At 44.3% G+C, this 14,129-nt stretch overlaps 1 protein-coding gene across 1 annotated transcript in view; it reads right to left on the bottom strand.

Moving 5' to 3' along the window:
* The window catches only part of TNFRSF11A (TNF receptor superfamily member 11a), a 212,036-nt gene that overhangs the window by 16,192 nt on the left and 181,715 nt on the right, over nt 1–14,129 (bottom strand). The window contains exons 6-7 of the mRNA XM_063922991.1: nt 7,864–7,946; nt 4,391–4,495 (exon numbers count right to left, since the gene is read on the bottom strand). Coding sequence (XP_063779061.1) covers nt 4,391–4,495; nt 7,864–7,946 — 188 coding nt within the window. The remainder of the gene's footprint in view (nt 1–4,390; nt 4,496–7,863; nt 7,947–14,129) is intronic.

Raw genomic sequence — 14,129 nt, 5'->3', positions numbered from 1 at the left:
TAATTGTATTACAGTATTTTCAAGTCTACATTTGTCTATAGCTGGATTTCCTGTTGGATACTGTAGCACTATCCCAAGCAATCCTATGACACTACATACTGGTGACATCAGGTACAGATTTATCATTAGGGATGGTTAATAGAATCAGCCATAGATAAATATCATCATTTTGGGGGAGATTTACTTGTCAAATCGCTAATTACCAAATGTGTTACGGGCAAAACAACCTATAAATCACAATTTTTTTTTTACCATCTCTCCAAAATTAATAATTACCAGACTTAAAATCATTTTGCAATCACATGGTTTTTTGGTGTTACGTTACATATAAAACATGGGGAATCTATAAAATATCAAGTTAGAAAATCACTGTGGAGTCATTAAAAATGTGTTCACCAGCATCAGAAACCTGAAATTGCATCAAAACTAGTGAGTTATAGTTACTAGTGAGTAGTGCAATAAAAACAAATGCATTTAAGAAATTTTTACTATGTCAATGGCACAGTTATTTCAATGGTATTTACACTCACTGAAATTAATTAAACAAGTCCTGGAAATAAATACGGTTATGGGTCAATGGGTCGACCTAAAAAAGGTAGACAGTGTCTAAGTGGACCCCAAATGGTCAACATGCACAGGGTCAACATAGGAAAAATGTTGACATGGTAAAAAGGTCAACACAGAAAAGGTTGACACAGGAAAAGGTCGACATGAGTTTTTTTTTATTTTTTTGGTGTTGTTTTCTCTGTAAAAGAACTGGTAACCCCAGTTAGTGCATGTCATCCCCTTGCAGCTGCGGGTAAGGTGCCTCCCTCCACTACCTCTTTGCTCAGAACAGGTTACTATTTCCAACAGTAGTCCATATGGATGTATGAAAAAGTTGAAAATGAAAATGTAAAAAAAAACCTCATGTCAATATTTTCCTGTGTTGACCATTGCCACGTTGACCTTTTGACAATGTCGACCTGTTGTCCATGTTGACCAATAGTGGTCAACCTGATTGTCGACCTTAGTACTGTCAACCTATCACCGGATACTAATAAACACATATATGAAAACGCTCCCACTCCACAAAAATCTTCAACCAGCAATAAAGGCCCATACACATTAGACGATGTCGCTCTGTGAGCGACATCGTCTAATGTTTCCCCTCCCGTGCCGGCCGGTCGGCGGCCGACTGTACACACTGAGCGATATGACCGCTCATATCGCTCAGTGACGTCACGCCTCCGCCAGCCCTGCATGAAGGTCGTGGACGACAGTCCACATCCTTCATGCATGCCCTACCGACAGCGACGATCGTTGCCGTCCCGCAGGGCCGCGCATCGATCGTCGCTGGCGGCATACACACTTGACGATAAAATGAGCGACGTCGCTCAGGGAGGAGGAAAATGAGCGACGTCGCTCATTTTATCGTCAAGTGTGTATGGACCTTTAGCATGGGAACCCTTTTCATAGTGAAAACAAGCCACAGGCTGGTCAGCACAGATCTGGTACCTCAATGTTGGATAAAAACTGTATGGGGTTTCCCACAAAGGGCACTTGTTACTGGTCACAGGGACGGGATCCGGTCTGAAGATCGACAGTGTCTAGGTCGACAATGTTTAGGTCGACCACTATAGGTCGACAGTCACTAGGTCGACATGGATGGAAGGTCGACAGGGGTGCTAGGTCGACAGGTCTAAAGGTTGACATGAGTTTTTCACATTTTTTTTCTTTTTTTGGATTTTTTCATACTTAACGATCCACGTGGACTACTATTGGAACGGTAAAGTGTGCCGAGCGAAGCGAAGGCACCATGCCTGAAGCATGGCGAGCAAAGCGAGCCATGCGAGGGGACGCGGTGCACTAATTTGGGATCCCGGTCACTTTACGAAGAAAACGACACAAAAAAAAAAAAAAATCCTCATGTCGACCTTTAGACCTGTCGACCTAGCACATGCCGACCTAGAAACCCTGTCGACCTTCCATCCATGTCGACCTAGTGACTGTCGACCTATACTGGTCGACCTAAACATTGTCGACCTAGATACTGTCGATAAAACGAACCACACCCCACAGGGACTACCTGCTTTTGATCATTTAAAAACATCGGGCACCACTACTGATTCTATGCATTTTTTTTGTTCAGAATTAATTTTTCAACACAGAATTAGCAACCAATAAAAAATAATAAAACATATATATATATATATACAGGTTGAGTATCCCTTATACAAAATACTTGGGACCAGAGGTATTTTGGATATCGGATTTTTCCGTATTTTGGAATAATTCCATGCCATAATGAGATATCATGGTGATGGGACCTAAATCTAAGCACAGAATGCATTTATGTTTCATATACACCTTATACACACGGCCTGAAGGTCATTTAAGCCAATATTTTTTATAACTTTGTACATTAAACAAAGTGTGTCTACATTCACACAATTCATTTATGTTTCATATACACCTTATACACCCAGCCTGAAGGTCATTTAATACAATATTTTTAATAACTTTGTGTATTAAACAAAGTTTGTGTACATTGAGCCATCAAAAAACAAAGGTTTCACTATCTCACTCTCACTCAAAAAAGTCCGTATTTCGGAATATTCCGTATTTCGGAATATTTGGATATGGGATACTCAACCTGTATATATATATCCCCAGTAGAACTCTTTTGCCAATACAAGATTCACTGTTTTCATCAGACTTACGAGTGCCGCCTCATTTGTTCTGCATATATATATATATATATATATATATATATGTGCACAAATAAGGATGCACTCACCAGACTTCTCCAGGGTGAAATTGATAGATTTAATCCAGACAGCACATACTCACAAACAGAAAGTCAACGTTTCGGCTCACAGCAGAGCCTTTGTCAAGACCAGATTACCAGGTTGCCATCTCCCTAGGACTGCTCTGAATAGTGAAACCATATATACCCTTGGTGCAGCCACACCCCCCAATCATCCAATTAGCAGCATGAACAAACAGGCCATCATTAAGCTAATATCAGCCATCTGATGAAATCTGAATGACGAAACGCGTTGGAACCTGGCAGTGACCACATACCCAATTAAGCAATAATCTTCTTATTTATAAATTTTAACTGGTAATATATTTTATGTGTACATTGTTTTTATCCCATTTTTTAAAGAGACTTGTTGTATAAAAAAAACTTTTATGTGATATATTTTTTTCTATGTGAATAAATTGTATTCTATTTTTATATTTATCTACCCATAGTGTGAGTTTTTACCTCTCTTAGACACCGCTGGTCGCTAACCCCCCTTGTATATATATATATATATATATATACATACAAATACAATAAAGTGGCCAATTAGACTTTTGGAGAGTGGCTCATTTAATTAATTAATTTAAATGGCTTATTTACTTAATTAATTTCAATTGTGTATGTTTGCTTCGTTTTACTGTTTTGGTCTTAGATCACTGTGGTGATGAAGTTGATACTGCCCCCGATTGAGCTGCAGAAGATTACCACATTATTCTAGGGCTAGACTCGGAAGGGGAATACTGTTTTCTGTACCTCCTTGCCCTAGCTCTGTGCTAATCAGTCAATTGATCACGTGTTCTTCTTCTGGGGTTACAGGTGAGAATAAGGAGAGGAGGGCAAAGCTTGTTTTTAAAACCAATATATTACAGAGCTTTTCTCATTCTTTAGTGGAGAAAAAAAAACACTGAACTGAATTGGCTGGTTAAATAATTTTTAAATCAATAGGCAACACTACAAATGACAAGAATCTGAATGGAATTCACTAACAAATTAGAAAGCAAAGACAATTAATTCTCCTTTTGATAAATTAAAAAAAAGCTAGGAAAGCGAACTATCGCTTTGTAGTAAACCCCCACTTCCACAAAACTGCATTCATCATTTAATACTGTAGCTTTTTTACCTGGGAATTTTTCCAGGTTTTGTTTTTCTTTATTTGCTGTTTGTGTTTAAGAATACGATTATTGTTCAAGTAAAATTTAGGTCCTGATTCAGTGGATGCAATGCCGATGTTTGCATAGTTTAGCATGTTTGTGTGTCCTGTGCATGCGCCAGAGTCGCACTGTGCATACATGGCTATTAATTAGCGGTGGCGGACACAGTAAGGATTTATTTGCAAAGTGAGTGACAGGTAGTGAGAGTTTGTGGGGGGTTATGGACGCGACTTCATAAACGCAGGTGTTTCAAATGTGTGTCTAAGCCTGCGACTGTGAAGTCACATTCAGTAGTAAAGGCTTCAGCAGCTTACAGTACTTGTGAATGCAACTGCGTCCACTACTGAATCAGGCCCTTAATTCTACAAAACCAAGAGAAGGAAATTCAGCAGCTCCCCATTACTTAGAGGTAGATTAGGAACATGTGCCCGATACTTAGAGCACTTACCTTTTACGGTGCTGTATTGCTTCATACAACACACAAAATAGATGCAGAAAATGATTAATACTGACGCCAAAATGAGTAACGTAATAAGGATTATTACTTGTGTCGCTGCAACAAAAAACAATTATAAAACACTTTGAAACAATAGTTAATGTATGGATAAACAAAAAACAACAGCAACAAGGTTACTATAATGAAATGTACAGAGTTGGCGTGCATGATGGAAGAAGCTCTGCATCATCTGTTAAGGTCCATACACACTAAACAACACCCCGCTGATGCTGATATTGGCAGCAGCGGGGACCTGGTGGGGTGCCAGCATCAGTAAGTGCATACACACTAAACAACACCCCGCTGATGCTGATATTGGCAGCAGCGGGGACCTGGTGGGGTGCCGGCATCAGTAAGTGCATACACACTAAACAACACCCCGCTGATACTGATATTGGCAGCGGCGGGCACCTGGTGGGGTGCTGCCATCAGCAAGTGCATACACACTTGCCGATTCCATCAGGGAAGTGCCGACGGCAGGGTGGGAGGCGTGGGGAACGACGCCCATGCTGCACCTGCAGCATGGCTGTCATTAACGAGGACCTCCTTCGTCTGTACATGTTCAGACGAGCGAGGGGTTCGTTAATGATGTGGCCCTTCTGAACGATATCTTTTACTTTCTCATCTAGTGTGTATGGGCCTTTACACACTACTGACTACATAATTATGCAACACAATAGACAGCGGATTGCACACAGGAATGGTGTCAGATCTCAACCCACTTCTGTAAACCCTTTGTGCTGCCATCTGATTGGAAAATATATAGGCGTCTCTTTCTCTCACATTTGACAAGATTTCACAATGTGTTTGAAATTGCAGTTTAATGTGTCTGACTTGTGCTGTTACTACTACATAATCAGGTTTTGCAGAAATATAATGTACCTATTCCAGCCTTACGGGTGGTCTTCAGGTTGCCGACTGTCGGGATCCCGGCGCCAAGTATACCGGCGCCGGAATCCCGACAGCCGGCATACCGACAGGTCCTTGTGGGGGTCCACGACCCCCCTGGAGGGAGAATAAATAGCGTGGCGCGCGTAGAGCGCCACCGTTCCTGCAGCGAGCCCACAAGGGGCTCATTTGCGCTCGCCACGCTGTCGGTATGCCGGCAGTCGGCCTCCCGGCGCCGGTATGCTGGTCGCCGGGAGCCCGGCCGCTGGCATACCATACTACACCCCAGCCTTACACCTAACATGAAGCTGATGAAAACTACCTTATAATATACACAGTAACATTGTACAATTAAACTGACCACATCTAACAACTGATAAAAGGTCATCACCCCTCAGTGATTAAATCATAGATTGAAAACAAGAGTAGACTTCTGAGAGCTGCCATTCCATTCCCTCTACCATAGCATTCTCGGAAACGACAATATTTATTTATTGTCAAAAGCAGTTAATAATCTTGCAAGACTGACATATTAGTTAAACTGTGGAAGTACAATGGGGGTCATTCCGAGTTGATCGCTAGCTGCTTTCGTTCGCTGAGCAGCAATCAGGCAAAAAATCGGCACTTCTGCGCATGTGTATGCGGCGCAATGCGCACGTGCGTCGTACTATTACAACGACTGATGTAGTTTCACACAAGGTCTAGCGAAGCTTTTCAGTCGCACTGCTGACCGCAGAGTGATTGGCAGGAAGAGGGCGTTTCTGGGTGTCAACTGACCGTTTTCAGGGAGTGTTCGGAAAAACGCAGGCGTGCCAGGAAAAACGCAGGCATGGCTGGGCGAACGCAGGGCGTGTTCGTGACGTCAAAACAGGAACTGATTAGTCTGAAGTGATCGCAAGCGCTGAGTAGGTCTGAAGCTACTCTGAAACTGCACACAATTATTTTGTAGCCGCTCTGCGATCCTTTCGTTCGCACTTCTGCTAAGCTAAAATACACTCCCAGTGGGCGGCGGCATAGCGTTTGCACGGCTGCTAAAAACAGCTAGTGAACGATCAACTCGGAATGACCACCCATATCCTTCTCACAGGGATAATTCCATTACACAGGGAAATTAGGGAGGTGTGTAAATGTATCTATAAACATGAGACAGTTAGAGGTAGATGAATAGACCTCACAACTATTCCCAAGAATTTGGCTATATATTTAAAGCAAAAACCTCCAAAAGTATTATTCTCTGTAATGCTACACCAAGTTGGCGTAAGTTCTAGTTGTTTGTAACTGAGCCGATTTCTGTCTTGGCTAAAGACTCAACAGTTCAAGTATCAGCACCTCAACAGGGAGAGTGTGACTGTGCTGGGGGAGAAAAAGATTAGATGGCTGGAGGAGATCTAAGTCCTAAAAGCCCAAAATGAATTGGTCTACTAAGAGGAAAGTTTAAACTATGGACTATTAGAATTTATAAGGCCAATGGCCCAGGTAATGCACGAGGAAGCAACTTAGGGGGTAATTCCGACCTGATCGTAGATCAAATTAATTGACAGGTGGGAGGACGCCCAGCACAGGGCAAGTCTATGCCGGGTCCTGCCCCCCCCCCCCCTGCGCAAATGTGCAAAAGCATTGCACGGCGGCGATGCTTTCACATGTTTCAAGTAGCTGTGAAGGCAGGCGGGTAGCTGCCATGTTTGGGTTGCAGCGGCTGCGTGTGGCGTCACGCAGCCGCCGTGATCCGCCCCAGCAACGGTCTGGATACGCCTCTGTTGTCCAGACCATGTCACAAATGGAGCGTCGACGTCCACAAAAGTGTGGACGCCCTGTTCCCGCCCCTTCCAGGTCTCAGACTGCGTTCTGCAATTTAGGACCTTGCACATGCGCGTACCGGCGTACGTACATGCGCAGATGTGCAAGAATCACTTCATAGCGATTTCCGCACATCAGAGACGGGGTTTGAATTAGGCCCTTAATAACAAAATAAGAAGGGCAAAGGAAAGTTAATGATGGTTAAAAGACAGGCAACCAGGAAACTAAAGAATAATGAAAATAGAAGGGTTAACTTAGAAAAGAGAAGTTTGAAAAACTATGTTTATTTGGGAAAAGAGAATCCTTAAGCGACCTAATTAGTAGTAAATATATTTGAGCTCAATACAAAAATCGAACAAACTTTTCATATCAACGATTAAAGAGGTAATTAACCTCAAGTAGAATAAAGAAGTACAGAGAAATGGTATCTGCAATTAGTAATATACTTTATGGGGTACATTTCTGAAAAGTTAGACTCAGTGGGTGGAATGTAATAGGGTGTGAGAATCAGAAAGTGAGAGATTTTGTGAGAGTTGCTTTTTTTTCTAAAGTGGCAATCATTTACACAGCAAAATCAGCCTGGTTTTGCTACTGTATGTAAATGACTGGCTCTTTAAAAAAAAAACAACAGAAAAAAGACATTCCCCCCAATGTATCTGTATATTTATTAACCATATTAACAATATTACTGTAAACTATAGCAACATACATGCAATGTAATATATAACAATGGGACATACAATCAGGTAGGAGGCGACGGTCACACACAGCATCAGAAACGTTAGTACCAGCAACAATCTCTTCTAGTCCTACATCTGTACAGCTGTGGAAGAAGACATAAAGGACTGTTATAATGATGTTTAATGGCTGAATTATAGAAATAAAACCCACAATCACTTTAAAATTCTGCATCCATAAAGCATATTATATTATTGGTGTTTAGCCTAACAAGTACAGTTAAAAATTACATATAAAACTAAAGGATGGTGACCCTTGCAAGAACAAACCAGAAAAGGAATCACTATGGAACTTTAGTATGTGATTAAAGAGTCAGATGCCACCATTTACTGAGATTAAAGCAAACAAATGTAACACTTTGGGAAAAGAAATCTCTCTCCATCAGGACTCCAAAGGGCAAATGATCCCTGCCTTCCTCCAGAAGTGTGGTATACTGGAGAACCATGCTGGCCAATACTACTACTACTAGTGACCAGATGAACTACAGTTTGGGCAAGCTGCAGGGTTTCATGCACTTTGATGTACGGCTTGTAAAACATGCAATTTAATAAAGCTCAAACGCACATCAAATCACGTGGAGGTAAACCACAAGGCCAAATCTTGAACATAGAAAGCATACAGGCATGTATCAATCTGAGGCTTGCCAAATAGCATGGCAGCTCTCAGCTCATAGCCAATACAAGTAGATCTGACAGGTGAGATAGCTCATAGCACACTGTCGGCTGATTCTGAGCTGAAAGCCCTCTTCCCTCATGTGCTTACACTGCTTATCCTTCTCTTACTTAAACCATCTTTGACGGCACCAAATCCCGCTGTTTTCTACCACCCTGATACTTTTGTCAGTGTCATCTGCTGATGTAGCTATGTTTATGTATCCTGTACTTCTCCTATATTGTCTGCAACTGTAAGGCACTGTTTTCCTGTCTTGCTTATTCGTTTATGTACTCTGTAATTGGGTGCTGCAGAACCCTTGTGGTGCCAAATAAAAAAAGGATAACAACAATAATAATAATAATAATAATAATAATAATAATACTACAAGCAAGCAAATTTGTGACTGGAACAAACCATGGGGTATATTTACAAAGATTCGTGTTTTGGCCGTTTTGAAGGGTGTTTGAACTCGAATGGTACTAGGTGCATTTTACTGCAACTTTTTGAATCCTGATTCGGTCATTCACTAAGCTGCCGACTTTTCACAATTCGTATTTTTCGATGTCGATGTGATTCGTAATATCAGGCAGTGTTTTACGGGAGTGATGAGTAAAACACTGCCTGACAAAACACAAGGAATCCCGGCCGGATCTGTGAGATCCGTGCAGGGCTTCATTGTGTACCTTAAAAAGGTTTTTAAAGTCTTTAAAAATCTGAAAAAAATTGCGTGGGCTCCCCCCTCCTAAGCATAACCAGCCTCGGGCTCTTTGAGCCGGTCCTGGTTGAAAAAATATGGGGAAAAAATTGACAGGGGTTCCCCCATATTTGATCAACCAGCACCGAGCTCTGCGCCTGGTCCTGGTGCAAAAAATACGGGGGACAAAAAGCGTAGGGGTCCCCCTTTTTTTTTTAACCAGCACCGGGCTCCACTAGTCAGAGAGCAAATGCCACAGCCGGGGGACACTTTTATATAGGTCCTTGCGGCCCTGTCATTAAATCACTAACTAGTCACCCCTGGCCGGGGTACCCTGGAGGAGTGGGGACCCCTTAAATCAAGGGGTCCCCCCCCCCCCCTCCAGCCACCCAAGGGCCAGGGGTGAAGCCCGAGGCTGTCCCCCCCCCATCCGTGGGCTGCGGATGGGGGGCTGATAGCCAAGTGTAAAATAAAAGAATATTGTTTTTTGCACAAGAACTACAAGTCCCTGCAAGTCTCCCCCGCAAGCTGGTACTTGGAGAACCACATGTACCAGCATGCGGGGGTTAAATGGGCCCGCTGGTACCTATAGTTCTTCTGCAAAAAAAATACCCAAATAAAAACAGGACACACACACCTTGAAAGTACAACTTTATTACATACATTCCGACACACACATACTTACCTATGTTCAGATGCCGACTCGGCCCACGTCTCGACGTCGATTCCAGGGTACCTGAAAATAAAATTATACTCGCCTAAATCCAGTGTGTCGTGTCCTTTTTTAATAATCCACGTACTTGGCAAAAAAACAAACCGCATACCCGATCCACGCACTGAAAGGGGTCCCATGTTTACACATGGGACCCCTTTCCCCGTCTGCCAGGACCGCCCCTGACTCCTGTCAAAGAGGGTCCCTTCAGCCAATCAGGGAGCGCCACATCGTGCCACTCTCCTGATTGGCTGTGTGCTCCTCTAGTGTCTGTGAGGCAGCACACGGCAGAGATACAATGTTGCGCCTATGCGCTCCATTGTAGCCAATGGTGGGAACTTTGCGGTCAGCGGTGAGGTTACTTTCAGTCAACCGCTGACCCCAAAGTTCCCACCATTGGCTACAATGGAGCGCATAGGAGCTACATTGTATCTCTGCCGTGTGCTGCCTCACAGACACTACAGGAGCACACAGCCAATCAGGAGAGTGCCACGACGTGGCGCTCCCTGATTGGCTGAAGGGACCCTCTTTGACAGGAGTCAGGGGGGGGGGGTTCCTGGCAGTCGGGGAAAGGGGTCCCATGTGTAAACATGGGACCCCTTTCAGTGCGTGGTCGGGTTTCCGTTTTTTTGTTTTGCCAAGTACGTGGATTATACATTGGACAGAATCTACACTGGATTATGTGAGTATAATTTTTTTCCCAGGTCCCCCAAGGATTCTACATGGAGAAGAGGACCGAGCCTCGTGGGAACATAGGTAAGTGTGCATGTATGTAATAAACTTATACTTTCACGGTGTGTGTGTCCTGTTTTTTGGGGGGTATTTTTTTAGTAGTAGTACTACAGGTACCAGCGGGCCAGGTTTTCCACCGCATGCTGGTACTTGTGGTTCTCCAAGTACCATCTTGCGGGGGAGGCTTGCTGGGACTTGTAGTACTGCTACTAAAAACAATATTCACATTTTTTACACATGGCTATCAGCCCCCCATCCGCCGCCCTTGGATGGGGGGGGACAGCCTCGGGCTTCACCCCTGGCCCTTGGGTGGCTGGAGGGGGGGACCCCTTGATTTAAGGGGTTCCCACTCCTTCAGGGTATCCCGGCCAGGGGTGCCTAGTTGGGTATGTAATGCCAGGGCCGCAGGGACCACTATAAAAGTGTCCCCCGGCCGTGGCATTATGTACTTGGCTAGTGGAGCCCGGTTCTGGTTTCAAAAATACGGGGGACCCCTACGCTTTTTGTCCCCCGTATTTTTGGAACCAGGACCAGGCGCAGAGCCCGGTGCTGGTTGATTAAATATGGGGGAACCCCTGTCATTTTCCCCCCCATATTTTTTCAACCAGGACCGGCTCAAAGAGCCCGAGGCTGGTTGTGCTTAGGAGGGGGGACCCCAAGCAATTTTTTATTCTGTTTTTGCACTAAACATACCCTTTCCCATAGATAACCATGCACAGATCTCACTGATCCGTGCATGGTTATCCAAACTCGACTGGAAAAAGCAGGTCTATTTTTTTGCTGCTGTTTTTAACGAATAAAAAAAAAATAGACCCGCATTTGAGCACTCAGAGACTAACACCCAAATACGAATGAATAGTGAATGCCCGTATTGTATGAAATAACAGCCGCGTTTGACCGATGGTCTATTCATACGTATTTCAGAACTTTGCCAATCAAACCATTACAAATAGAGCAGACACTGGAGTTTTCTGCTTAGTGAATTCCCGGATTGGGACTTAGAAAAAAAAAACACAAATCGGCCAAACACGGATTTTTAGTAAATACTGGCCCATGTTGGAATTCTAGAGGTGTAAATACTTTTTTTTTTTGCATGCTTGGAAAATACTGCATGCTTTTGCATGTAGCCTACAAACACTAGACAGTTTTAGTTCTGCACTGCGATTTAGATCTGAGTTTAGACACGTCCTCTCCAAAATCTAAATCTTTATGCACAGTGTAAATCTGCCCCAGCTGCAGTGCAGCATGGCTTTGCCAAGGTGCACAGCTACTTGCTCTTTTGTGTTTTGCTCCCAACTCGGTCAGCCCCTGTATGTTATCTACCACAACTGAAGAACATGTAATAAATAATGAAAATACCTCGCTTCTGCCTTTACAGACTCTAACAGACTGCTGAGCATCAGTAGCTGAAAACTTAGTTGGCCCCTGCACCTAGGGTGTACTGGTCCAATGCTGGGCCCCTCCTGGTATACCTGGCTGGTAAATGTGAAAATATAGTGCAGGGTCTTGTAGCACTATAGTGTCAGCATGCACTGACATCCCTTGACTGTTCTTGCCAGCTCGAAAATTGAAAGATCGCATAGACTGGTAGTGGCAATATTGGTGGGACAAACAGCGTGGGGTTCTCCTGAAAAAGGCACTACACGCCCTAGGCTATGATAGGCGGGTCTGCTGACACTATAACTGGCCATTTGTCATAATATCAGTCAGCCCTAATTCCCCAAGAGAATGTGCCCCCACCTTTAGAAGAAAACCGCCCTGAGCACTAGGGCTCACCCCAACACCACTGTGCAGTGGATGCTGATGTAATAATAAGAATTTACTCACCGGTAATTCTATTTCTCGTAGTCCGTAGTGGATGCTGGGTACTCCGTAAGGACCATGGGGAATAGACGGGCTCCGCAGGAGACTGGGCACTCTTAAAAGAAAGATTAGGTACTATATCTGGTGTGCACTGGCTCCTCCCTCTATTCCCCTCCTCCAGACCTCAGTTAAGGAAACTGTGCCCGGAAGAGCTGACATTACTAGGAAAGGATTTGGAATCCAGGGTAAGACTCATACCAGCCACACCAATCATACCGTACAACTTGTGATAACTATACCCAGTTAACAGTATGAATAACTACTGAGCCTCATGTAATAGATGGCTCATAACAATAACCCTTTAGTTAAGCAATAACTATATACACGTATTGCAGAAAGTTCGCACTTGGGACGGGCTCCCAGCATCCACTACGGACTACGAGAAATAGAATTACCGGTGAGTAAATTCTTATTTTCTCTGACGTCCTAGTGGATGCTGGGTACTCCGTAAGGACCATGGGGATTATACCAAAGCTCCCAAACGGGCGGGAGAGTGCGGATGACTCTGCAGCACCGAATGAGCAAACTCAAGGTCCTCCTCAGCCAGGGTATCAAACTTGTAGAATTTAGCAAAAGTGTTTGAACCCGACCAAGTAGCAGCTCGGCAAAGTTGTAAAGCCGAGACCCCTCGGGCAGCCGCCCAAGAAGAGCCCACCTTCCTTGTGGAATGGGCTGTCACTGATTTAGGATGCGGCAGTCCAGCCGCAGAATGTGCCAGCTGAATCGTGCTACAGATCCAGCGAGCAATAGTCTGCTTTTAAGCAGGAGCACCCAGCTAGTTGGGTGCATGCAGGATAAATAGCGAGTCAGTTTTTCTGACTCTAGCCGTCCTGGAAACATAAATTTTCAGGGCCCGGACCACGTCCAGCAACTTGGAGTCCTCCAAGTCCCTAGTAGCCGCAGGCACCACCATAGGTTGGTTCAAATAAAACGATGATACCACCTTAGGGAGAAATTGGGGACGAGTCCTCAATACTGCCCTTTCCATATGGAAGATCAGATATGGGCTTTTACCTGACAAAGCCGCCAATTCTGACACACGCCTAGTCCAAGCTAAGGCCAAAAGCATGACCACTTTGCACGTGAGATATTTTTAGCTCCACGGTCTTAAGTGGCTCAAACCAGTGGGATTTTAGGAATCCAACACAACGTTAAGATCCCAAGGTGCCACTGGTGGCACAAAAGGAGGCTGAATATGCAGCACCCCTGTAACAACGTCTGAACTTCAGGCAGTGAAGCCAGTTCTTTTTGAGAGAAAAAGGGATAGGGCCGAAATCTTGGCCTTTATGGATCCTAATTTTAGGCCCATAGTCACTCCTGACTTGTAGGAAGTGCAGGAATCGACCCTGCTGGAATTCCTCTGTAGGGCCTTCCCGGCCACACACCAAGCAACCTATTTTCGCCATATACAGTGAAAAAGTCTTGCTGTCACGTCTTTCCTAGCCTTTATCAGCGTAGGAATAACTGCATCCGGAATGCCCTTTTCCGATAGGATCCGGCGTTCAACCGCCATGCCGTCCAACGCAGCCGCGGTAAGTCTTGGAACAGACAGGGCCCCTGTTGCAACATGTCCTATCTGAGAGGCAGAGGCCATGGGTCCTCTGAGAGCATTT

Source organism: Pseudophryne corroboree, chromosome 5 (genome assembly GCF_028390025.1).
Source record: "Pseudophryne corroboree isolate aPseCor3 chromosome 5, aPseCor3.hap2, whole genome shotgun sequence".
NCBI lineage: Eukaryota > Metazoa > Chordata > Amphibia > Anura > Myobatrachidae > Pseudophryne > Pseudophryne corroboree.
The sequence above is the reverse complement of the archived record's forward strand: the minus strand, read 5'-3'. Positions and strand labels throughout refer to the sequence as shown.